Source organism: Diaphorina citri, unplaced genomic scaffold (genome assembly GCF_000475195.1).
Source record: "Diaphorina citri unplaced genomic scaffold, Diaci psyllid genome assembly version 1.1 scaffold119, whole genome shotgun sequence".
NCBI classification, from domain to species: domain Eukaryota; kingdom Metazoa; phylum Arthropoda; class Insecta; order Hemiptera; family Psyllidae; genus Diaphorina; species Diaphorina citri.
This window is the reverse complement of record NW_007377556.1, coordinates 267,402-293,507: the sequence shown is the minus strand read 5'-3', so window position 1 is coordinate 293,507 and position 26,106 is coordinate 267,402. Positions and strand designations below refer to the sequence as shown.

The 26,106-nt window shown below is 40.4% G+C and overlaps 2 protein-coding genes across 3 annotated transcripts in view; one reads left to right on the top strand and one right to left on the bottom strand.

Moving 5' to 3' along the window:
- Positions 1-25,943, top strand: part of LOC103524786 (pyruvate dehydrogenase phosphatase regulatory subunit, mitochondrial-like) — a 28,601-nt gene extending 2,658 nt beyond the window's left edge. Inside the window, exons 4-13 of the mRNA XM_026820073.1 lie at positions 2,594-2,768; positions 5,017-5,129; positions 14,300-14,412; positions 18,899-19,068; positions 22,390-22,582; positions 22,989-23,017; positions 23,062-23,151; positions 23,567-23,746; positions 24,598-24,798; positions 25,353-25,943. Coding sequence (XP_026675874.1) covers positions 2,594-2,768; positions 5,017-5,129; positions 14,300-14,412; positions 18,899-19,068; positions 22,390-22,582; positions 22,989-23,017; positions 23,062-23,151; positions 23,567-23,746; positions 24,598-24,798; positions 25,353-25,568 — 1,480 coding nt within the window. The 3' untranslated portion in view covers positions 25,569-25,943. The remainder of the gene's footprint in view (positions 1-2,593; positions 2,769-5,016; positions 5,130-14,299; positions 14,413-18,898; positions 19,069-22,389; positions 22,583-22,988; positions 23,018-23,061; positions 23,152-23,566; positions 23,747-24,597; positions 24,799-25,352) is intronic.
- Positions 7-6,173, bottom strand: LOC108254595. 2 transcript variants are annotated; one of them, XM_026820079.1, is made up of 3 exons: positions 5,962-6,173; positions 613-1,392; positions 7-489 (listed from the first exon to the last, which is right to left on the bottom strand). In XM_026820079.1, exons 2-3 carry the CDS (start codon positions 1,366-1,368, stop codon positions 28-30), a joined length of 1,218 nt encoding a protein of 405 aa, XP_026675880.1. In that variant the 5' UTR covers positions 1,369-1,392; positions 5,962-6,173; the 3' UTR covers positions 7-27. The 2 variants fall into 2 exon arrangements, with proteins under 2 accessions (XP_026675880.1, XP_017305231.1); XM_017449742.2 differs by having other exon boundaries at positions 7-565; positions 689-1,392; positions 5,962-6,172.
- Positions 25,944-26,106: the final 163 nt, after the last annotated feature.

Here is a 26,106-nt window from a genome sequence, read left to right as displayed (position 1 = left end):
TCCATGCAAACTTTGTACAGAATTGGATCAGAATCCTTGTCCCTCTGCCTCCCTCATTCTTCGTACATGATCTCCGACATTGACTGCCTCATTCTTGAGTGTGGTTTTTGCTGTATCAAATTGAGGAAGAGACATGTACATTCTTGATTCTTCCAAGTCCTTGGCTGAAATGCAGGCACATACTGCAGCCATGTTGATGTTATTCCTGGTAGATAGATCCAAAAGTGCCCCTTCACTTATAAGCCGGCACCATTTCCATCCTGGTTTTGCGTTGGTTTCCAACTTACCCAGGAAGTTGATGACCTTCATGTATTCATTGTAGGACTTTGAATCAGAGATATTCCGGATGAGGTCAGCTGTCTCTGTATTCATATCTTCTCCAAAGGCCTTAATGAACCAGCTGATTGCTCCCAATCCAACACATGAGAGTGATATCATGCATCCACTTCTGAACACTTCTGATGCAATGGCATCTTCTCCCTCTGTGACCTGGATTAGTAGAGGAATGAGTCCAACTATTGCTGGTGCAGTTTTTGAATACAAGAGCTTTATTTTCTTAATAGACCTCTTGGTTGGAACTTCTGATGCAATGGCATCTTCTCCCTCTGTGACCTGGATTAGTAGAGGAATGAGTCCAACTATTGCTGGTGCAGTTTTTGAATACATGAGCTTTATTTTCTTAATAGACCTCTTGGTTGGGATTCCGATGGATGTAACCCCGTTGAAATCAGGGTAGAAGCTTTTGAATTTTGAGAGAATTTTCCCTCGAATTATTCCACAAACAGATGCCTCATCTTTGACACTGAGTCTAATACAATGAAGTATATAGAATCCAAGGAAGTTGATGGCACCTTTCAACTTTGACTCATTTTCCAACATTAGATTGAGCTCTTCAATCATTTTATTCAGCTCGCTGAGAGTTCCTGACTGCTCTTCATTTTCATTGAAAGGTGCCCATGCTTGAACTATTGCTCCTGACACTAGTGGAACATCTCCTTCAATGGGTTCTATAGCAGGGGCTGATGGGTGGGAGCAATTTTTCATCAGAGGTTGATTGGGATCTGTAGGATGTGACATCCCTGCTAGGATTGCTTTGAAGATCTTGGGTTCCAGAAGTGATGGGTCAAAGAAGCAATTGAGAAACTTTCTGCAGTATTTCTTGACCAGGGAAGATGGTGGGTTGGTCTGGAACTTGGCATTGTTAAGGGCAGTTTTGAAGTCATCGGTGGTCCAATCAGTGGGAGAGGGGGATGTTGCATCTTTTGCAACAGAGAAGTCAATTCGTAAAAACATGGACCTTAGTTTATCTTGATTAACAGCAAGTTCAGCAAGTGCTCTTTTTGCTGATTCTGAGTTGTGGGGATCCATTTTTTTTTTTTTTTTGTCTTTCGCCTGTAAAAAATATTTAATCGCCTGTAAAATATTTGACCGTTTGTTGAACGTACTGTGACTGGAGCTTGATCTTTGAAATGTTCCCCAAATTTCCCAATTCTAGGGTATCCCTAATTTTTCCGGTTCTGGGGTGTACTTTGCAATGTGGCCTAATCCAAAGCACCCTAAAGATAAAAGGTACATAGGTAGGAATCAAATTTATACCAAAATTACCTACCAGGTACTTAGTCTCCAACTCTAGTATCTTGAGATACGTCCAGCACAATCATAATTATGTACCAATCAAATTTATACCAAAATTACCTACCAGGTACTTAGTCTCCAACTCTAGTATCTTGAGATACGTCCAGCACAATCATAATTATGTATATCAAACGCCTAGAAAAATATTCTGATTATGCAATATTAAAAATAAAATAAGTTTCTCAAAGTTTCACTTTTCCGTTTTGTTATTTCAAGGTATTTTAATTATGTTAAGATTGATTAATTCTTGTCAGAAATTAGTCTACCCTGCTTATTATCACTGCTGTTTCACCTTATGAGGGATTCAAACCATAAACTTCCAGTTCTGAAATACCTTTCGCGCTAACTGCTTGAGCCACTGAGGTTGGTTCGTTTTGTTATTTCATAAAACCTATAAATAGGTAACCTACTTACCTAAAAATGAGAATATGCCCAAAGGGGGCGCTATGCAAGGATTCTCACATGAGTTGATAAGGATTTGGTGATTAAACAGAACAGAAAATGGGTTTAAATGGAATCAAACCAAGAATGTGTTATAGAGACATGATTAGGAACTAGGTACCTATATAGAGAGAAGAGGAATGTCATAAAACATTATAGATGGTGAGGAAAAGTTCAGACACAGAACATGGCGGCAAGGCTTTATAAACCAACTCATCAATGAAGATGGGTTGGTTTATAACTAGAACAAACCGCAACCTAGCACTTGCAAGGTAGACACGCTACCTTCTAAGCTAACTATCCTGGCAGGAGTGATATTAATGGGTTGGTTTATTCTCCATTATTATTTAAAAAAAATAATAATAAGATGGAATGGAAAAGATATATGTGTGTATGTAATAGGTAGCCTGTACTGTCTTTTGAAATAATGGTGTTCATCTAATAACTAGGTATTGAAGATTTTTTTTTTCTCCAAGTTTATGTTTTAAAATTTTCACTATTATTTTGTCTTCTTTAGGGCATGGAATATCGAGTGTGAGCTAGTGACCCCATCTGATATCAAGACAATCTGCCCTCTCCTACACACAGATGACTTGAAGGGAGGACTTTGGATACCAAACGATGGGGTGGCTGATCCCTACCAGCTCTGTTTGACCTTGCTAGACCTGGCCAAAGATAAGGGTGAGCATTGGGTAGGGACGCAAAAGAAGTTATAACACGGAGAGAAAGACAGTGGTGATAGCACCTTGAATGCACCAGTTCTCTATAGGTCACTGAAGTTATGCTGGTATCTAGATCAATATTCCTACCTCGGTGGTGTAGTGGTCAAGGCGCTCCTACCAAACGATGGGGTGGCTGATCCCTACCAGCTCTGTTTGACCTTGCTAGACCTGGCCAAAGATAAGGGTGAGCATTGGGTAGGGACTCAAAAGAAGTAATAACACGGAGAGAAAGACAGTGGTGATGATAGCACATTGAATGCACCAGTTCTCTATAGATCACTGAAGTTAATCAGTGGCGTAGCGTTCATGTAGGGCGTGTATGGCGGCCATACACTTGAAATTTCACTCAAATACCCTTAAGTAAATATTCACTTTAAATAATTAATGTATTTTTATTAGATACATAAAAATTATTATCCCTTTAAGTAAATGGTTAAAATTAAAAATCCCTTACAATCCCTAAATCCCTTTTATCCCAGTCAGACCCGAAAAATCCCCCAAAAGGATAAAAATCCCACTGTGTCGGGATAAGACACAGTAAGAACACTGTATAGGGCACCTTACATCGCTACATGCATGAAAGGGTATTACTTGACCAACCACGTCTATCATCAACTTATAAGTTATGCTGGTATCTAGATGGGTGACTACCTGGGCAATCACAGGCTTGGTTTATATCCCGGTAAGGTTGGGGGGTAAATAGTTTGTTGCTGGATGGAGAGTAAAACCCTACCACTAGAAACCATAGCAGTCATACAGTGACATCAAACCCCTTGACAAAATCGAGACTGTAGCTTGAGATTTACCGAAAACAGAGATTATTTAATCCTGAAGTATGGCCCTGGGCATTTTTCAAATAATAGATCAGTTGCGCTTACCTGGGTGATGTTTCAAAGTCATAAAGCAGGAAAAATGAGGACCAACGGAATTTTTCTTTTTCTTCTACGACTTCTAGATACCGAGATAAATCAATTAAAAAATGCCGGTAAATCGTGAACTTTGACGTCACGGTATACGCTCCCGTAGGCGATGACGTCACATCAAATGTCCCAAGCAAAGCTCCCTCGCAGGCAACGCATGAATGTGTTTGTGCACATACGTTTCTGCGCAGTTCTTTCTGCTCCTCCGCTAGCGCGCTTGCATACTGGCGCTACCTAACGGACGGAAAAAAACAACTGCGTAAAGTCTGACGTCACACATATTTGAACTCTTTCATTAGAACGGAAAATAAAAATTGAATTTTCGACTTTTTACAGTTATGACGTCACACATATTTGAACTCTTTCATTAGAACGGAAAATAAAAATTGAATTTTCGACCTTTTACAGTTATTTTTCGGATTTTTGACCTCAGATTTGGATTTTATCCAACTTTTTACATAGGAATCGACCATTTATTTATAATTTTTCCCATTTGCAACTGCTCCATTGTGTTAATCAAGATAACACTCCTGCCAGGATAGTTAGCTTGGAAGGTAGTGCGTCTACCTTGCAAACGCTAGGTCGTGGGTTATTCTAGCCTTCGTCATGCTGAATACATATAAGGTTTATTCTAGGAATGGCTGGCTTTCTCCTATCCTGTCCTCACTCTCTCTCTCTCTCTTTGAGTCAGAGTCCGTGTAAAGCGAGGAGATCCGTGATGGATTTGAGCAGCGACAGTTGCACGAGACGACAAGACCTACATGGAGACAAAAGAACCATCACTAAGGGGCCTTGCCCTATGAATGGTACCTAATTAGAGTTAGTTCCCTTCTCCAACTTTAAAAAAAAGAAGGTATCAATTCTGTTGAAGTACTGTAAATATTTACATGAATCTATCTCCTCCCAGGTGTCCAAGTTACTGGGTAGCTCCGGTGACAATACATATAAGGTTTGTTCTAGGAATGGCTGGCTTTCTCCTATCCTGTCCTCACTCTCTCTCTCTCTCTCTCTCTCTCTCTCTCTCTCTCTCTCTTTGATTTCGGGACAACAAGACCTAAATAGAGACAAAAGAACCATCACTAAGGGGCCTTGCCCTATGGATGGTACCTAATTAGAGTTAGTTCCCTTCTCTAACTTTAAAAAAAAAGAAGGTATCAATTCTGTTGAAGTACTGTAAATATTTACATGAATCTATCTCCTCCCAGGTGTCCAAGTTACTGGGTAGCTCCGGTGACAATACATATAAGGTTTGTTCTAGGAATGGCTGGCTTTCTCCTATCCTGTCCTCACTCTGGGCGAGACATTTAGGTCTGCTGAGTGACCCCCCGGTGAAAGTACCTTTGCATCCTGTGGAGCATTATTATCTGCATACCAGACCTATTGACAATCTGAGCCCTTTAACACCAGGTCAGTATGGGCTGAATGTAATGAGGGTCTAAATTTTCATGGTTTTCTGAGGAGAACAGTTATTTCATTTAAGCCAATCTAAGCTATTGTGTGTTCCTTGAATATTTTCTAAAGCTGTGTCCATAAATAGTCGACACCGTCGATTGAGGTCGACTAAAACCGTACATTGCCTCGACAACATAGATTCATCTCTTCACCTCGTTGATGGACGACGTCGACTATGTGTGGACATGTTGTCGAGGCAGTGTACGGTTTCATTTGACGGTGATCGACTATCTGTGGACACAGCTTAGTAATTCAGTACCAAAGAAGTAGAAATAGGCATTTTATTTCAGGCCAAAATATTCAAATCATTGAAAAATCAGGGGCCATTTATTACATTGAATGAAAGAAGCTCTAATTTTTTTAAGAACAAAATAATAATTTAAAGTAAATAACCAAAAGGGTATCCCTAATTTTTCCGGTTCTGGGGTGTACTTTGCAATGTGGCCTAATCCAAAGCACCCTAAAGATAAAAGGTACATAGGTAGCTACAGGGTTTTTTAAGTGAAGGTAGGATTTTTAAGTAGGCTAAGTCTAGAGTTTGATTCCCGCCCGGGGCGGATTTTATCATAAACAGATAAGGTTCGTTCTCGGAACGGCTTGCTTTGTCCTATCCCTATCCTGTCTTTACTTTTGGAACGATAAGACCTTATCAGTTCCCTCTATCAAGCCTCTACGTCTATGAAAAAAATGTCTACTATAATTTATTGTAGTGCAATTGAAATAAATTGTTGAAACCTATTTAGATGTCTTATTTTTTGTAGTCTTTTCTATAAGAATAATGAAAAACTTACCTTCAAATACTCAAAATTAATGTAATATGTTCACAAATTTATGGCAGAAAACAGGCACCTCTCACCTCTCGAAAGTCTCGAAATTTTCAAAAGTTATGAACAACTGAATAGCTGCTGAATCAGCTGAATGCCGATCTTAGGTTAGAACTACGGGATTTTTTCACGGTCCCTCGGGGGAAAAACCCACCTTCAACACAACTGTGCTGCCGATTGAAAACACGCTGACGCAACACGCATCACATACTTTTCAAAAATGGAGACAAAAGAACCATCACTAAGGGGCCTTGCCCTATGGATGGTACCTAATTAGAGTTAGTTCCCTTCTCTAACTTTATGGTTCGAGATCAAGATGGCCACATCTATTTCCGTGAATACAACGGATGTATCCTGGCAGGGGGATTCGAACCTGTAGCTAAACCAGCCTATGAGGATGGCAATATACCGAGTAAGTAGATCATAACTGCACTATCTACAGTAATGAAAGTCTAATATAATAATTAAACTGCATAGTATTAAATAATTAAACGTGAGATGGGGGACAAAAGAGAAAGTAAAGTAAGTATTAAACTCATTAAAGTCCAATAATATAATACTAATTCCCCTCCCCCTTAATATCAGTTTATTTTATTTATTTTTTCCTCTTGTTTTGATTGTCCCATGTATTTCGTAGTAATAAAACAGCGTCTACATTTATATCATGCTTGTTGCATGCTGAGTTTTACCCTTCTCATCAGATGGACAACTGAGCAATTTTGTACTTAAAAGGTACATACAGGGTTTTTTAAGTGAAGGTAGGATTTTTAAGTAGGCTAAGTCTTGAGTTTGATTCCCGCCCGGGGCGGATTTTATCATAAACAGATAAGGTTCGTTCTCGGAACGGTTGGCTTTGTCCTATCCTGTCTTCACTTTTGGAACGATAAGACCTTATCAGTTCCCTCTATCAAGCCTCTATGTCTATGAAAAAATTGTCTACTATGACTGTAGTGTGGTCTGCACTATAGTAGAAATCGGTCTTGAATCTCACTATTTCAGCCCATTTTAAACCATATTTAGGACTTAGGAGTCCTGATTTTGGACCGTATTTAGGCATCCTGTACAGTGAAATTTAATTTGTTTATTTAAATTACGAATTCTCAACTAGGTAAAAAATCCTCCTTCTTTTCTCATATATGGATATATTTTTTATTTTATTTTACATTATAAAAATATTATCATTATTTATATTTTGTATTTAGCGTCCTAAGTTTTATGTTCTTTTTAAAAAAAAAATATATTATTGAGAAAAATACACTTTTTTTTATTTTGCGTAAATAAATTATTGTCTCATTTTATTTTTATTTTTTTAATCTGCACATGGGGGAACAAAGGTGCGAACGACATGGTGTTCCAGAGTTAAAGCGCTTTATTGAAGAAAAAAAGAAAGAATAGTTTTTCTTTAAGGATCTGGCTAGTTACCTGCATGGTAAGTCTTTTAAGCAGTGGAATGTGGGTTCGAATCCCAACCGAGGCATGGAATCTTAGAGGGAACAAGATTATCCATTTTGTGATGTACCATCCCGTTATTGTCACCTGTCGTTATACACTCTGTGGTCAATGTTGTTTACTTTGGGGGGTTTTTGAGGAACTAGTGGAAAGGTCTTATCGTCCCGAAATCAAATAGAAAAGGAGGACAGGATAGTAGAAAGCCAACTGTTCCGAGAACGAACCTTATCTGTTCAGTAAAAAGTTTGGCCTGGGGTGCGAACTGAACGCAAAAAATTGACAAAAATCCAAAAAAGTCAGGGAATTTTTCAAAGCCTAAAAAAAAAAAGAATTTTCGGTCCATAAAAAAGTATGCAATCTTGAAGGGGCAACTCATATTTTCTCGAAAAAATTTCGCCTGTGGCGCTGTAATTATAGAAATGTATTAGGGGAAACGGGGGTGCAATCTTGAATGTTCAGGGTTCCGCAAAGATGTTCACCTTTTGAAAAGGGTTCCGCGGGCCAAACTAATTAAGAAACACTGCACTAAGGTATAAGTACGTAGGTACTTTCGCTGTCTAATTCAGTACTACTCAGTACCTAGTAATCAGCCAGAGGCTGGCAGATTGTTTATGTACTGGTAAACAGGAGGGCGTGGGTTCAATCCCAGCCGAGGTATGGAATTTTATCCTCAATATAATTTGAGAATTTGACCACAATAATACAGGGTGTCTACTAGACTGGAAAACCGGGAATTGTCAGGGAATTTCACGGAGACTGGAAAAACAATAATAGTAGTAGTCTACTGCTGGAGTAAAGGGACTTTTCAGTCCTATGCGAGCAGTATAAATAAGCACTATTATTATTATTATTACTCAGTAGGTACCTACCTGAGGAAGGAGAAGAAGAAAAATCAACTAAAACAAACAGGGTAGATAATTTATGTTTCTCTTCCCATAACGTAAAGGAATTTCTTTTTATTTGTAAATTTGTTCACATAAATGAGAAAATATCGGGGAAATCTGTTTTACGTAGGTATAAAAATTTAAAGATTTGAAGAAAAAATATGAGGAAAAATGAAAGGCTAAAACTCTAAAAGAAAATACAAAACAAAATAAAACTGACATCACAAAAGACGTATACGAACAGAACAAATATTATTATCAAATTTCACGGAGTCCAACCACCAAATGTCTATGAGGGCATTGAACATAAAAAAAAAAATATAATAGGTATCTACTAAAGTTTTACCAAGAAGAATAGTGACGCTAGCGAATAAAGGAGTTACATAAGAGAGAAAATTTCTTTAGTAGGTAGCTCTCACCATCGACTGTTATACACAGATCGGAACAAGGTCTCCTCACCAATGTTGACGACCTCAGAACTGGCGCAGAAGAACAGAAAGTCGGTAAACCCGATCACCATTTGAGTCAGTGTCCGTGTAAAGCGAGGATCCGTGATGGATTTGAGCAGCGACAGTTGTACGATTTCGAGCGTGATGAAAATGAGCCGGAGTACGATTTTGATCATGAACACCGGACGAAAGATGGTTTCGAATTCTTTGAAGAATCTGGAGGTGAAACGGAAAAGAATAGAATAGAAGACTATACGTACCTTATTTATCCTGTTCAAATAATTCTAGTACTCCAAAAATTTACCTGTTTTTATCCCGTACGTACATAAATAGTTTTCTGTTACGCGTCTAGAACTGCTGTACGTAAGTAGTAAACCACTGCTCGAATGAGACTAAAAAGTCCCTTTTACTGTGGTATCCGCAAAAGTTGTGAAAAAGCTCTCTGCTTTACCACAAAGAATTCATAACTCACCTAATAATACCAATGTGATGTTTAATCAGGGCCAAGTTCCTCGTTTCGCCCTCGCGGGGCCCGGTGCTCTCGGCCAGTTTGGACAGTGTCCGCAACTGGCCCGCAATATGGACGCAAAATATGGGCACCGTCGATATGGCCATGTAGTGTATGTAGAAACACACGCCCAGTAGTATGACGTCATAGCATGCCACTCCCTCGTAGTACGGGGAAATGGTGTAGTCCAGAGGGCCGCTGTAGAGACGAACTGGCAACCTCCGCTCCGGATGCGTCTGGTTGTAGACCTGGGGAAGACGTTTGGCAACAATGTATTTATGGCAATTTGTGGTCTCATGGATACTCACCATCGACTGTTATACACAGATCGGAACAAGGTCTCCTCACCAATGTTGACGACCTCAGAACTGGCGCAGAAGAACAGAAAGTCCGTAAACCCGATCACCATTTGAGTCAGTGTCCGTGTAAAGCGAGGATCCGTGATAGATTTGAGCAGCGACAGTTGTACGATTTCGAGCGTGATGAAAATGAGCCGGAGTACGATTTTGATCATGAATACCGGACGAAAGATGGTTTCGAATTCTTTGAAGAATCTGGAGGTGGAACGGAAAAGAATAGAATAGAAGACTATACGTACCTTATTTATCCTGCTCAAATAATTCTAGTACTCCAAAAATTTACCTGTTTTTATCCCGTACGTACATAAATAGTTTTCTGTTACGCGTCTAGAACTGCTGTACGTATGTAAGTAGTAAACCACTGCTCGAATGAGACTAAAAAGTCCCTTTTACTGTGGTATCCGCAAAAGTTGTGAAAAAGCTCTCTGCTTTACCACAAAGAATTCATGACTCACCTAATAATACCAATGTGATGTTTAATCAGGGCCAAGTTCCTCGTATCGCCCTCGCGGGGCCCGGTGCTCTCGGCCAGTTTAGACAGTGTCCGCAACTGGCCCGCAATGTGGACGCAAAATATGGGCACCGTCGATATGGCCATGTAATGTATGTAGAAACACACGCCCAGTAGTATGACGTCATAGCATGCCACGCCCTCGTAGTACGGGGAAATGGTGTAGTCCAGGGGGCCGCTATAGAGACGAACTGGCAACCTCCGCTCCGGATGCGTCTGGTTGTAGACCTGGGGAAGACGTTTGGCAACAACGTATTTATGGCAATTTGTGGTCTCACGGATAACTTTTATAGTATTCAACCGATACGAAGTATTTATCCGTTGTAGACCTGGGGAATACGTTTGGCAACAATGTATTTATGGCAATTTGTGGTCTCATGGATAACATTAATAGTATTCAACTGATTCGAAGTATTTATCCGATTTTTAGAATTTATGCTATCATTGTTATATTTGGTCGCTGGACAAAGACATGTTGAATGTTGAATCAATCTAGCCTATGGTCTGCTAGGTCAGTTGAATGGTCAAGTTTATAGTATGGCTAATTTTTCAACCCATGTTTTTCATAGATTATATTTGGTCGCTGGACAAAGACATGTTGAATCAATCTAGCCTATGGTCTGCTAGGTCAGTTGAATGGTCAAGTTTATAGTATGGCTAATTTTTCAACTCATGTTTTTCATAGGTATTCTCTGAGATCAGCAAACATTTGAATCTGGTAGTGGATGTAGAAAGCCAAAAGACGAAGAAGAAGAATTTGAAGAGGTGGATAGTTATCGGCCTACTAGCCCTATGTACTCACCTTCTTCAAAATATTCACTTCCCGGATGGTAGGTCTACCAAAGATCTTCTCCTTCACCAGAGCATAATAGGTGATGAGGACCAGAATACAGGATACAATACAGATGAACTTCTCCATTTATCGGCCTACTAGCCCTATGTACTCACCTTCTTCAAAATATTCACTTCCCGGATGGTAGGTCTACCAAAGATCTTCTCCTTCACCAAAGCATAGTAGGTGATGAGGACCAGAATACAGGATACGATACAGATGAACTTTCCTACTAGCCCTATGTACTCACCTTCTTCAAAATATTCACTTCCCGGATGGTAGGTCTACCAAAGATCTTCTCCTTCACCAGAGCATAGTAGGTGATGAGGACCAGAATACAGGATACGATACAGATGAACTTCTCCAGGCGAATACAGTTCTGAGCGATGTCTTTCTACGGAAAAAGTGAAGAATAAAAGAAATAGGTATAATTTTAGTGGTTTGGCTAGAAACCTTTTACATTTAAACTGTATAAAAGAGACAAGTATTTCAACGGTTAAAAGGTTTTTAGCTGCGTTTTCAACGGTTAGTTCAGCCAACAGATTGATTTACGAGTACCTAGCTACCTAGGTTGTCCGCAGCACCGCACCGGTTTGTTTCTTCTCCTTCACCAAAGAAATAGGTATAATTTTAGTGGTTTGGCTAGAAACCTTTTACATTTAAACTGTATAAAAGAGACAAGTATTTCAACGGTTAAAAGGTTATTAGCTGCGTTTTCAACGGTTAGTTCAGCCAACAGATTGATTTACGAGTACCTAGCCACCTAGGTTGTCCGCAGCACCGCACCGGTTTGTTTCTTGATAATTCTCGAACGGTTTCATGATAACTCCGAATGTGATGAAATTTGATACACTTCGTCAGCACATAAAAATCATTTGGTTTTACAATTTACTGAACAACTAGTTGTCGGTTTACCAAAACTTTATCAAAGATTTCCAACTTACTTGAACGGAAAGGAAATCGTTCTTCATGATGTGGAGCAACAGTTTGATTCGCTTGGACAGGAGAAAGAACGTGGATATGTTGACGAAACAGGTGCTGACAAATATGGTCTCCACCATGAGCTGAGTGAATAGTTCGAAGTGAGAAATTATTATTATTATTATTATTATTATTATTATTATTATTATTATTATTATTATTATTTTCTGCAATGGTCTATAGTTATTTATTCCCTCATCAGATGGCCGATAAGAGGCAAAGATCTGATAGTGAAGATCTACATTTTCTCCGCCGCAGGACTACACTACGGGCTGCACTATCCATTCCACGAGTTCACCACAGGACGAAATCTGAGAATGTCCCCCATATTTCCCAAACTCAAGGAGGCGGGGGCTGTGTTTGGACAGGTCATGGGATATGAGAGGCCTACCTGGTTTGATCCTTCTTTTGCTGAGAGTAAGTGTAAAGGTGTGTCCACATTTGGTCGACCCCGTCGAGCGACGTCGACCGAAACCGTACACTGCGTCGACAACATTCACCTCGTCGATCGACCATCTCGACTATGTGTGGACACTGGACAAAGACAGCTTAATGTTTAAAAGTTATATTTACGCTTTCCTTGTAGCGCTAGTTCGCAGGTTCGATTCCCGCCCAGGGCGATTTTATCCTGAAGGGATAATGTTCGTTCCAGCCGTTCCGAGAACGAACCTTCTTGGAACTTCTGACTTTCTCCTATCCAGTTCACACTGAATCCAGAGTTAAAGAAATAGTGGTCTGTGAAAATCAAACGGGTGACGTCAAAGAAAACCCTTGATAGTCTGTGGTAACTCTAGTGGTAAGATCGGCCTTAAAGGTACATGTTTGGGCTACACTCAAGCTATCCTATATTAATATTAGTTCCCTTTTCTCCCACTAGAATGAGCTTACGTTTTCAAGCTATATTAATTTTAGTACCTTTTTCTCTCACTAGAATGGGCGGCGGACGAATCATCCAAATGTCACAGCGCCTGGACAGGAACATTCGGAAAACCTCATTGGTTTGAGCTCGTGGCTGAAGAAGGATTAATAGAGGGAACTGTAAAAATGGAGGTCTTAAAGTCCCCAATTTGATTTCGACAATGAGAGGAGGACGGGATAGGAGAAAGCCAGCCGTTCCGAGAACGAACCTTATTTGTTTGGAATGAAATCGGACTTGCGGTCTAGCGATTACAAGGCAGACAATCTTCAAAGCTAACTAGGCTGCTTTCTTTTTCTTAAAATTTTCTCGATTTTTGAATGATCGAAGTACGCTTGAGTTCGATGAGTTTACATTTATTTTTATCTAATCTTCCTCTCTTCTCTTCACAGAAAGGCATAGATTTCATCGGCAAGGACGCCTTGTTAAAACAGAGGGAGCAAGGTGTAACACCGATGTATGTGCAGTTATTATTGGGACACACATGTTAAGCTACATCGAGTAGGACGAATAAATGGCTAATCTTCCTCTCTTCTCTTCACAGAAAGGCATAGATTTCATCGGCAAGGACGCCTTGTTAAAACAGAGGGAACAAGGAGTAACACGGATGTATGTACAGTTATTATTGGGAGAGCATGATGAAGATGCTGACCTCTGGTGTTGGGGAGGAGAACCTATCTATCGGGACGGGGAGGACTTAAGCCCTTACCCTAGTGGGATGAAAAAAGATTGGAGAATTAATGTTGAACAGGCTTGGGAACATTACTTGAAAAAGAAAAATCTGTTAGGCATTGGGAATAGGGTGGAAAATCTTGAAAAAGTAGACTGGAAATTTGGAAAAAATGGATTGGAAAACCGAGAAAAGTCAGGGAATTTTATTTTTCCATTTTGGTAGACACCTTGTAATAGTAGTAGCCCACTGCTGGAGTAAAGGGACTTTTGAGTCCTATGCGAGCAGTATAAATAAGCACTATTATTATTATTATATTATTATTACATCTTTCTGACTCCCCATGACTTCACGTAACGTGACGTGACGTGATGGTAGTTTCTACCTACTCACCATCGACTGTTATACACAGATCGGAACAAGGTCTCCTCACCAATGTTGACCACCTCAGAACTGGCGCAGAAGAAGAGAAAGTCCGTAAACCCGATCACCATTTGAGTCAGTGTCCGTGTAAAGCGAGGATCCGTGATAGATTTGAGCAGCGACAGTTGTACGATTTCGAGCGTGATGAAAATGAGCCGGAGTACGATTTTGATCATGAATACCGGACGAAAGATGGTTTCGAATTCTTTGAAGAATCTGGAGGTGAAACGGAAAAGAATAGAATAGAAGACTATACGTACCTTTGGAGATATCACAGAGAGGAGAGAGGGAGCAGAGAGAACCTTCCAGTCTGAAAGCAGAAGAATGGTTCGAGATCAAGATGGCCACATCTATTTCCGTGAATACAACGGATGTATCCTGGCAGGGGGATTCGAACCTGTAGCTAAACCAGCTTATGAGGATGGCAATATACCGAGTAAGTAGAACATACCTGCACTATCTGCAGTAATAAAAGTCTAATATAATAATTAAACTGCATAGTATTAAATAATTAAACGTGAGATGGGGGACAAAAGAAAAAGTAAAGTTAGTATTAAACTCATTTAAGTCCAATAATATAATATTAATTCCCCTCCCCCTTAAAATCAGTTTATTTTATTTATTTTTTCCTCTTGAAAATTGTGTGCCTGTTTTGATTGTCCCATCTATTTCGTAGTAATAAAAAAGCGTCTACATTTATATTATGCTTGTTGCATGCTGATTTTTACCCTTCTCATCAGATGGACAACTGAGCAATATTGTACTTACTTAGGTCAACACTAGAAAATTATTCTTTGAACCACGAGAAAAAAGCACTATGAAAGTAATTGTAATTATATAAATGCAATTTTGAGTTGCGTCCGGGAATTGAACCCGAGACCTTCGGCATGTTAAGCGGACACAAGTCCATCGTCTTATTCAATAAACGAGTGTAGCAGTGTAAACACAGAGTAGGCCAGTCGCATTCCGCCAATGAACGTGCTCAAATCAATAATGAGAAATGTGCTGTAGAAAGAATACTTGAGGGGTCGTTTGAGATATTCCAGCATCATGCTAACTCTCTGACGAATTCGAGGACTTGCTTCATACCTGGGAATAGAATAGAATACAATAGAATAGAATAGTTGTTCATGTCAATAGAATAGAAAACAATAGAATGTAGCAGTGTAAACACAGAGTAGGCCAGTCGCATTCCGCCAATGAACGTGCTCATATCAATAATGAGAAATGTGCTGTAGAAAGAATACTTGAGGGGTCGTTTGAGATATTCCAGCATCATGCTAACCCTCTGACGAATTCGGGGACTTGCTTCATACCTGGGAATAGAATAGAATGAAATACAATAAAATAGAATAGTTGTTCATGTCAATAGAATAGAGAACAATAGAATAAAAATGGGCTCAAAAGCTCAAAATTCGGGCTGCTATTTTTATATCACTTACTTTTTAAACAATGACCAATTATTTCTTGGCGTTAATTTTCAATACCAAAGTGTTATTTTTGGGGGATATCACTCTTTTTTTTATCAAAATTTTTTGTCACGAAGCTGAATTACCCCAATAGTCCCTCTTTTCATGATGTGGAGCAACAGTTTGATTCGCTTGGACAGGAGAAAGAACGTGGATATGTTGACGAAACAGGTGCTGACAAATATGGTCTCAACCATGAGTTGAGTGAAGAGTTCGAAGTGAGAGATAAAAATGGGCTCAAAAGCTCAAAATTCGGGCTGCTATTTTTATATCACTTACTTTTTAAACAATGACCAATTATTTCTTGGCGTTAATTTTTAATACCAAAGTGTTATTGTTGGGGGATATCACTCTTTTTTTATCAAAACTTTTTGTCACGAAGCTGAATTACCCCAATAGTCCCTCTTTTCTCTTTTTCCGGAATGTATAAGGTTCTTGTTTGAAATTAAAACCCAATAAGAGTTGGTATTTGGATTTTTTCTTCCCAATTCGTAGTTTTAGAATATTCTAAGTGGCACTGTTTTGCTGCCCCCCTTGAGAACCCTTGTAGACTCAAATCCCCTTCTTGTTTCAATCTCGCTCATTCAAGGAGGATTTCCAGGTAAACTATGTACGTGAACTACGTATATCTATGTAGTTAGATTCATGTATACCTATGCAGTTCGATTAATTTACTTGTTTATAAATTCAAGCATAGACCAAGGTTTGCGAAAATCTACCCGTGAAACAGGGAGAGGACGAAGAACACCACCAGGAGCATGTAGACGAACGCGTTGTAGAGGGAGTACAACTGAGAACAAACAAACAAATATTGGCGAATCAGAAGTGTATATTGGTGAATAAGAAGTATATTGTCTGGCCAGAGGATGTTAAACAGAGAGTATACTAGGGTAGGACTATAAACTGGGAGGAGAACAGCTAACTTTAACCAGCCTAGATAGCTGGCAGTTTTCAAAGGGTTTTCTCTCTGCTTTTAAAGAATAAGCACAAGTCCTTATGATGCGATTGTTGACTGTGGTTCAGGTCGAGCCAATTAAACATGACCAGAGAGTCCAGATACTATCACCACGGTGTATGAAAAAAAAAGAAAAGATATCTTTCCTTTATTCTGTCATCACCATTCGGCTACAGCTGAAGGAATTCATAATTCATCGTTCTCCTGTTGCACTACTCACTCGAGAGCTGTCATCCTCCGACCACAGGCCAAAGTAATGAAACAGCTTGAAGTTGACGAGGAAACACTCATACTGGGTGTCACTAGACTTGAACTCATTGTGCGCAAACATATTCTCCAGATTACCACGCCCCTCAAGATTCTCAATCACTATCTTGTCATTGGCTCCGCCCACGCTTCGATCATTGGCCACGCCTACGCTTCGCGCATTTCCGCGATTGATTCGGGAGGGTTCGGGTTTGCTTTGGGTTTCGTTCCAGGCAGCGTGGCTGTGTGAGGCCTCTGATTGGACTTGTATCACGTGACCAAACAAATATTGGCGAATCAGAAGTGTAATGCCGGCCACTCATGCTCAGACTGACAGACCGTCATGTGGGAACGTATGTGGTGGAAAAAGCGTCCAACTTCAGTCTGCAGACCGTTTGAGGGACAAGAAATCAGAATCTTCTGCCGCCGAAGCTTAGGTGAAGGAATCTACGAATCTTCTGTTGCAGTACTCACTCGAGAGCTGTCGTCCTCCGACCAGAGTCCAAAGTAATGAAACAGCTTGAAATTAACTAGAAAACATTCATACTGGGTGTCGCTAGACTTGAACTCATTGTGCGCAAACATATTCTCCAGATTACCACGCCCCTCGAGATTCTCAATCACTATCTTGTCATTGACTCCGTCCACGCTTCGATCATTGGCCACGCCTACGCTTCGCGCATTTCCGCGATTGATTCGGGAGGGTTCGGGTTTGCTTGTTTTCGAGTTCGTATGAACTCGGGTTTCGTTCCAGGCAGCGTGGCTGTGTGCTGCCTCTGATTGGACTTGTATCACGTGACGTTGTTTCAGGGAGTTTGGTAAATAGTTGTCCATTTTTTAATTTTCTTATCACGATAAAAAGGACAGTAATGAAACCGGCTGAAATTTTCGGTGGTCAGTTTTGAGTCGCAAAACAGGTTTCTTAGATCATTTCCCCGGAGAGATTCAATATGTTAATATTAACATTTTTTAAGGGTATGTTTTGATTTGAGTGCTAGTTTTCCTGTACTTAAGTCCAGGAAAACTAGTCCTCAAATAAAAACCTGAAAGGATGGTTTGTGAAACTTCTTCTAAGATTTTTTCTCCTCTCTCAGCCCGATTACGATATTTCTCAGCCCGATTACGATATTTAAAACTTCAAACCGCGGTACGTTTTTTTCGAACTATCTGGGATATCTGGACTCTGGAGTGTCTTTTGTTTTGAATGTCCTCTCCAATTCCTCTCCTTCAGGTCAAACTACTTATTCTATCCTTTTTTCATGTCCTTTGAGATTATTTGATGGGTTTCTCTTTGCTTTCTCTCATTTTGCTTATTCTCCTTTGTCCGGTGTTGTAGTACTGGCCTGGTAAATTTCGGCTCAACTTCAGGGCAGTAAACAGGAGTTCAGGGGTTAATTCCCAACCGAGGCATGGATTAGCCGCAATAATAGTAGTAGCCTGCTGGTGTTGTGAAGGGACTCTTTAATTATATTCGACTAAAAACGCAGAAGTAAAATGTGTAAAAGCTTCTAGCCATTCATGAGGAAACAAACTCAAAGTCACCTTCAGATCAATCGTAAAGATAAGTGGCTCGGTCTTTAATGTTCAATTACCTCTGAGTATCTTTAGTGAAGTGCTCAGGTAAAGCTCGTCAAAAAGAATTTCACTCAATAATTTCCCACAAAAGATAATTTCACGTTAAAGACGTCCCAGGAAAAAGACGAGTTTTTTTGGTCTTTTTTTCCTCCCGGCAAACAGAATTATACATGAGAGATTGTCACGCCTTTAATTTGCTCAAAAGATGAGAGGATATCTATTCTCAAAAGGCCCAAGAGTTGTGCATAAGTAATGGACTCGTTCAATTTACTTTCCCCTTGCTCTTTTCTTTTTCAAAAACACAAATCGCTTTGCACCTATCCAGGGGCTTCCAGAGGGGAGGGGGTCATCAGGCCTAGGTTCATCAAGGGGGCCTGAAACCATTTCTGTAGCAAGGGAAATTTCAGGCTGTTTAAGGTCCCCCAGTCAGCCTAGTTAGCTTAGTTGGTAGTGCGTCTGCCTTGTAAGCGCTAGGCCGCGGGTTCGATTCCCGCCCGGGGCGGATTTTATCCTGATGGGATAATGTTCGTTCTCGGAACGGCTGGCTTTCTCCTATCCTGTCTTTCTTCTCTCTTCGATTTCGGGACGATAAGACCATAGCAGTTACAGTTCCCTCTGTCAAACCTCTTTAAAAAAAAAGATTTTCCTATAGCAGGTTCGATTGTTATCTCTTACAGACTTCCCCGGCGAGAAGCGGTTGCCTGAAGACTGGGACCATTTCCATGTTCTCCTGAAGGAAATGCTACACCGCGTACCTAGCCTAGGGGCGGCTGAGCTGGATCAACTTACCAACGGACCTGAAGCCTTCTCACCGGACTGCAAGTGGATTGTGGGTCAAGCCTCAGAGGTAAGTTATACCTATTGGATCAGTGATCAGTTCGTGTAATGTAAAAGATGAAATACGTCAGCTCTCAGCCCGATTACGATATTTCTCAGCCCGATTACGATATTTAAAACTTCAAACCGCGGTATGTTTTTTTCGAACTATCTGGGATATCTGGACTCTGGAGTGTCTTTTGTTTTGAATGTCCTCTCCAATTCCTCTCCTTCAGGTCAAACTACTTATTCTATCCTTTTTTCATGTCTTTTGAGATTATTTGATGGATTTCTCTTTGCTTTCTCTCATTTTGCTTATTCTCCTTTGTCCGGTGTTGTAGTACTCGCCTGGTAAATTTCGGCTCAAATTCAGGGCAGTAAACAGGAGTTCACGGGTTCATTCCCAACCGAGGCATGGATTAGCCGCAATAATAGTAGGAGCCTGCTGGTGTTGTGAAGGGACTCTTTAATTATATTCGACTAAAAACGCAGAAGTAAAATGTGTAAAAGCTTCTAGCCATTCATGAGGAAACAAACTTAAAGTCACCTTCAGATCAATCGTAAAGATAAGTGGCTCGGTCTTTAATGTTGTATGTTCAATTACCTCTGAGTATCTTTAGTGAAGTGCTCAGGTAAAGCTCGTCAAAAAGAATTTCACTCAATAATTTCCCACAAAAGATAATTTCACCTTAAAGACTTCCCAGGAAAAATACGAGGTTTTTGGTCTTTTTTTTCCTCCCGGCAAACAGAATTATACATGAGAGATTGTCACGCCTTTAATTTGCTCAAAAGATGAGAGGATATCTATTCTCAAAAGGCCCAAGAGTTGTGCATAAGTAATGGACTCGTTCAATTTACTTTCCCCTTGCTCTTTTCTTTTTCAAAAACACAAATCGCTTAGAGCCTCTTTAGAACTTTAACTTTTTCCAACTGTTCTTCTTTGAACATTTCACCAGACACAAAGACTCACATTTAAAAATGTTTCAGAAGGTTTTCCATTGTGCAATCCCCCCCCGTCCTATAACACCAAAGGTTTTTCCTCCTTTGAGGGTACAAGTTGTACCGTGCAACCCTTTAAAGTTAATTTATTCAAGACTTTATACTACTGCGGTAAAGAAAATATTTAGCCCTACTGGAACCTGATTTGTGGGACGTCCCCTAAAGGCCTTTTTTCTTAGAAGCTTAACCCACCCTTTAAGGCTGTTTGCCCTTACACCTAAGCCTCGGAGTGGACTTTTTGTGTTTGGAGTTCATCTCCCCCCCCTCCAAGTTCTATGTACTGCTAAGCAGGTCCGATTGTTCCCTCATCCAGATTTTCCTATGGGTAATTCGAGAACCAAAATTTGATAAATATTGAGACATTGAAATCAATCACCCGGTTAAACGCATGTAACTATGTATCTATCGCATCCAAAAATGATGATTCTGTGATCTTCACAGAAGACAACCCTTGATGCAACATGTATGTACTGTACATTTATCATGGTAGGTAATCTTCTTCGCTTTTCACTGACATTTTTCCTTATGTACCTACCATATTTAACAGCCTACCTATTACCTCAATAACTCACCTACAAACAAGGACACAAGCACGTACCTAGTAAGAACTGACCTGCACAAGTACCCAGAGCCAGAGCCAGATCCTCATTTACCATACCAGTCTCTAATTCCTAGTCTAGTCTAATTGAATGACTACTTCAATGTCCACTGTCGATGCAAGTTCAACACACCTACCTATAAGGGCAGACATAAACTCTGATCCTATCTGAGACTGGTTCTCTGAATTCCAGTCTGAGACGAAAAACCAGTTTCTCAAAATAAAAATAGCACGAAGCTTTTAAAGCACGACTGAAACAAAAGTCTGGAACTTTCTCATCCGACAAGTATAGCTATTTTCAGTTGCATTGGAGTTACAAGTTTCAAGGTTTGGGTATTGTGGAGGAACTAAAAGGTATTGTGAAGGAACTGAAAAACTTGCAAGTCTTGCCACTAAGAGCACGGAACTTTAAAAAGCCCTGACAAAGTACCTCTAATTGAATGTGTCTCAGCCAAAAAAAAAACATTTATATTGAAGTTCTATAGAGAGAACCATCAAATAAATAAGCAAGCGGGAAAGCTTGAGTACAGTTAAGTATACCTATCAAAAGCCCAAATAAGAGTTGTGGATGGTTGTCCTAATGTTCAATTCAAGGATCGAGAGGACTGAAACACATCACATGCCTTCAGGCACACTCCAATTGACAAGGGGCTAGATTTACCTTGCATTGGGATCAACTTAATTTGAAGAAACCATTTTTTTTATTATTATTTAATTTACATCAATTCTTTACCACATGTTCAATTGAGGGAATCATTTCCCTACCCTCTTATTCATAATCCCCATTTTTCCGCTTCCTCACAATTTAAGCCTCCTTCAAACCTCTTCCCCCCTCTAATAAATAATCCCCATTTTTCCTGACACAAAACCCAACTATCGAACACAAATCCTTCAATTAATATAAATGCGCATAGCGACCGGTGCCAGCATGGTAGGTAAACATTGGATGTTAGGATTATTGAGATATTGGGAAAATCCTACAATACTGCAGTGAGCACCAAAGTTGTGATATAATAACACAAAGAAACTGCATTTACATTTACATAAAAGATGAAATACTGTCATCTATTTCAATGTTTCTCTATGTACATAATATAACTAAACTGTCTTTCAAATTCATCAACCACACCAGCCTAGTTAGCTTGGTTGGTAGTACGTCTGCCTTGTAAGGCCGCGGGTTCGATCCCCGTCCGGGGCGAATTTTATCCTCAACGGATAATGTTCGTTCTCGGAACGGCCGGGTTTCTCCTATCCTGTCTTCCTTCTCTCTTCGATTCCGGGACGACAAGACCTTAGCAGTTACAGTTCCCTCTATCAAACAAATCAAGTAAAAATCGTCTAGTACCTACTTTCCGTGTCCGAAACAGTGTCACCAATGTCACCATAATCAAATCCTATATTGGGTTTAGGTGGTGTAGTGGTCAAGACGCTCGCCTGGTAATCAGGAGGGCGTGGGTTTGATTCTAGCCGAGGTATGGGATTTTATCCTTCTTTATTTGAGAATTTGACCACATAATAATGGAGCTCTAAGGGTTAGGTGGTAGAGAACGCCTAAGGCGTTAACCTCGCCTAGTCGTTGCCTTCCACTCAAGAGTCTATTATTATTATTATTAGATTTGTGGTGGTGTTGTTGTTTCGGTGGTGGAAGGATTGAGTAGAGTTTCTACTGTTTGAGGGCGCCGTGCTGTGTTGATGTACACCCAGTTGGGCTCCTTCCATGTCCTCGCTCTCTGAAAACTTTGGTTCTATCCGCAGGTGCTGAACCATTACGTGGCAGCTGGCATGAAGACGGTGGGTATCTCGGCTGCCGGCGGAGTAGGTAAGGCCACCGCTGAGAAGATAGTCACCGGCAGATCAGACTTTGATATGTACGAGTTGGACATATCTAGATTCATCGGCCTACATAACAACAGGAAATTCCTGCGAGACCGCGTCAAAGAGGTACCAGGTAAGTAGTATTAGAGGTTCCAGCTAATAATAATGATATCAGGGAAGCAATAATACGTATATATCTATGTAGATCAGAGTTAGTGGGCCCCCAACAACAGAGTCCCGATCCTTGACCATAGCCTAGCCCCGACCCAAGAGAAAATAAACAAACTATACTAATGAATAGAAGCGTCCTCAACGGAGCCTTGACCAATGACCATAGTATCGATCTTCGCAGAAAATGAAGCTTTGGATTTAGGCTCTAGGGACCTCAAAACGTGTTTTGGCACTAAAATCTGACCATCGAAAATTTGACCCGATTACATTACTTTCTTCCTATAGGATAAGGAAAGTTAAAAAAACAGCCAATCAGATTGTTTAATCCAAGAGTTTAACTTAAATGGACTTTAATCTCACTTAGATAGTTAAGATTAAGAAGCACTGTGATAAAACCGCTGCATTCTAACATTGTTGATTGTTCTGTTGATTTTTTGACAGGAGCTGGATGTGGGTTTAGCCAATGGTATTCGAGCCATGAACCTAACACACACCGGAGAGCTGGGCTATGTTTTGTATATTCCTAATGAGGTAAGCTGGCTTTTACTTTCCCTAATAGCATACAAAGAGTTACTACCATACTGGGGTGCAATAGTCCTTCCTACATCGTACAAAATGTGGTCAAGAGTGTCGATTCTCGATCTAGAGATGCCTGGTACGAATTCCGGTCGGGTGGCAGTTTTTTTCCGAAGAGATTTGACAGAGGGAACTGTAACAACGGAGGTCTTATTGTCCCAGAATTGAAAAGATGAAGACAGGTTAGGAGAAAGCCAGCCGTTCCGAGAGCAAACCTTATCTGATTAGGATAAAATCCGCCCCGGGCGGGAATCGAACCCGCGACCTAGTGCTTACTGTTCTTGTTCTTGATTTCAGTTCGCGTTACATGTGTACACTAGTCTAATGATGGCGGGCCGCCAGTACGCTATATATCCCCTCTTGATTTCAGTTCGCGTTACATGTGTACACTAGTCTAATGATGGCGGGCCGCCAATACGCTATACGGCATAGCGGTTATTATGCGATGCGGGCGCTACGTGTGGAGAAGTTCTATGCGTTCTGGGGACAAGATCTGGACACGGCCACCACGCCCCTGGAGTGTGGACGAGCCTGGCGAGTCAAATTCGATGTGAGTAGCCTTGAAATATACACTCGTGTACTAAAAAATCGGGACATTCTGTTCTTTCTATTCATTTATTCTGTGTTTGGATTTAATCATGTATGAAAAATATGTAATTCTTATGTCAATAAAATTACAAAATTTCTGACAGTTTTTTTTCTTCTGATTATAAAGAAGAAGGATTAATAGAGGGAACTGTAAAAATGGAGGTCTTAAAGTCCCCAATTTGATTTCGACAAAGAGAGGAGGACGGGATAATAGAAAGCCAGCCGTTCCGAGAACGAACCTTATCCGTTTGGAATAAAGCTAACTAGGCTGCTTTCTTTTTCTTAAAATTTTCTCGATTTTTGAATGATCGAAGTATGCTTGAGTTCGATGAGTTTACATTTAATTTGTCTAATATTCCTCTCTTCTCTTCACAGAAAGGCATAGATTTCATCGGCAAATATAAGGGACGGACTATTGTATTCGGTTTAGTGTCGTCTGTCTGTCAATCCAAAAATGTTTTCGCAACAACCTAGCAACGTTTTACTCTCCAGACTTATTTCTGAAAGATTTCTCTTGTCTTTCAGTATGTACATACTAGGTTTTATCTTGAAAGTTGCTCAACATTCGAAACATTTGTTTCGCAGCTGTTCAGAACTGTTGTGAAAAAAAATGTTTCTGTTAGTGTGCACTAGGCCTTACATACACGTGCCCATCTCAATACAATCCAGGCCATTCCAGGCAGACAGTTAGGGGAGTAACTTTGCCCTATTTCTACTACAATGGTAGAATTATAGTGTGTCCCAGAAGTATTAATGTTAAGCTACATCGAGTAGGACGAATAAATGGCTAATCTTCCTCTCTTCTCTTCACAGAAAGGCATAGATTTCATCGGCAAGGACGCTTTGTTAAAACAGAGGGAACAAGGTGTAACACGGATGTATGTACAGTTATTATTGGGAGAGCATGATGAAGATGCTGACCTCTGGTGTTGGGGAGGAGAACCTATCTATCGGGACGGGGAACATGTGGGCAATACTACCACTGCTGGCTACGGGTTTACCTTCAAGAAACAGGTGAGATATTGTCAATAGTAATGTAGTAATATAAGGGGAACTTAGTACAACATGTGGGCAATACTACCCCTGTTGGCTACGGGTTTACCTTCAAGAAACAGGTGAGTTGGGTGAAAGAGCCGCTTCAGATTTTTTTTTTTTTTTTTTTTACGTTTTGGGTATGGTTTGGCGGGGGAGTCTTCTCTTGTAACTTTTTCGATATCTCTTACCGTTTAGTCAGTAGAGCAGAAAACTACCAAAAAGCGGCCGAAATGCCGCCAACCTTTGCAACAAGCCTAACCAAAAGTTTTGTGTTGCATCCTTGTCACATTTGTAGACTACATACCAAATTTCAAGTCTCTAGCTCTTACCGTTCTAGAGATAATTTATTTACAGACAGACACACGGACCAATGGCTGAAACTTTGGATTTAGGCTCTAGGGACCTCAAAACGTGTTTTGTCACTGACCATCGAAAATTTGACCCGATTACATTACTTTCCTTCCTCTAGGATAAGGATTCTCTAGGATAGGAATACTTTTTTCCTATATTTTTCATTTTATTTTTCCCTCCAGGTGTGTCTTGGATTCGTACGTAACCAAGGCCAAGTGGTGACCAGTGACTACGTCCTGTCCGGTCAATACGAAGTAGACATAGCCGGGGTTCGATACCCGGCCAAGGTAAATCTTCATTCGCCTATTCTACCTACCAAGTATCCTGATAGAGAGAGACAGGCCTATCTGGCTACCCGGGACAAAATGGTGAGCGAACCTATCCTGGGGCGCAACTAAGAGGGGCGCAATTGGACTATTGGAGTGCAATTGGGTAAAAAGAAAAAATCTTTGACGCAACTAAGAGTGAGGTGCGCAATAGGAGTACAATCGGGTGAGAAGAAAGATTTTGGGACCTAACTAAGAGTGAGGAATATAATCGGATTGGAGCGCAATTGGGTAAGCAGAAAAATTCTGCGATACAACTAAGAAGAGTGGGGACGCAACTAAGAGGGACACATTTGGAGTGCAATTGGGTAAGAAGAAAGATTCTGGGACGCAATTTTGAACAAAGTGTGCAATTATGAGGGGGATGCAATTGGGTAAGAAGAACAAATTCTGGGACGCAACTAGAATCAGAGTGCAATTGGGTAAGAGAAAAAGTTCTAGGACGCAATTTGGAACAAAGGGTGCAATTATGAGGGGTATGCAACTGGGTAAGAGAAAAGATTCTGGGACGCAACTAGATTCAGAGTGCAATGAGTGATTGAGTAAGTGAGTGAGTAATCAAGTGTGTTTGTGAGTTAGAAAGAGAAAAAAAAAGAAAAAAAAAATCTGT

What these genes read in the sequence shown, in the direction of transcription:
- LOC108254595 (XM_026820079.1), bottom strand. Translation starts at nt 1,368, where the DNA reads ATGGATCCCCACAACTCAGAATCAGCAAAAAGAGCACTTGCTGAACTT. An exon ending in TCATTCCTCTACTAATCCAG is followed by an intron (nt 490 to 612) that starts GTCACAGAGGGA and finishes CTACTAATCCAG; the next exon opens with GTCACAGAGGGAGAAGATGC.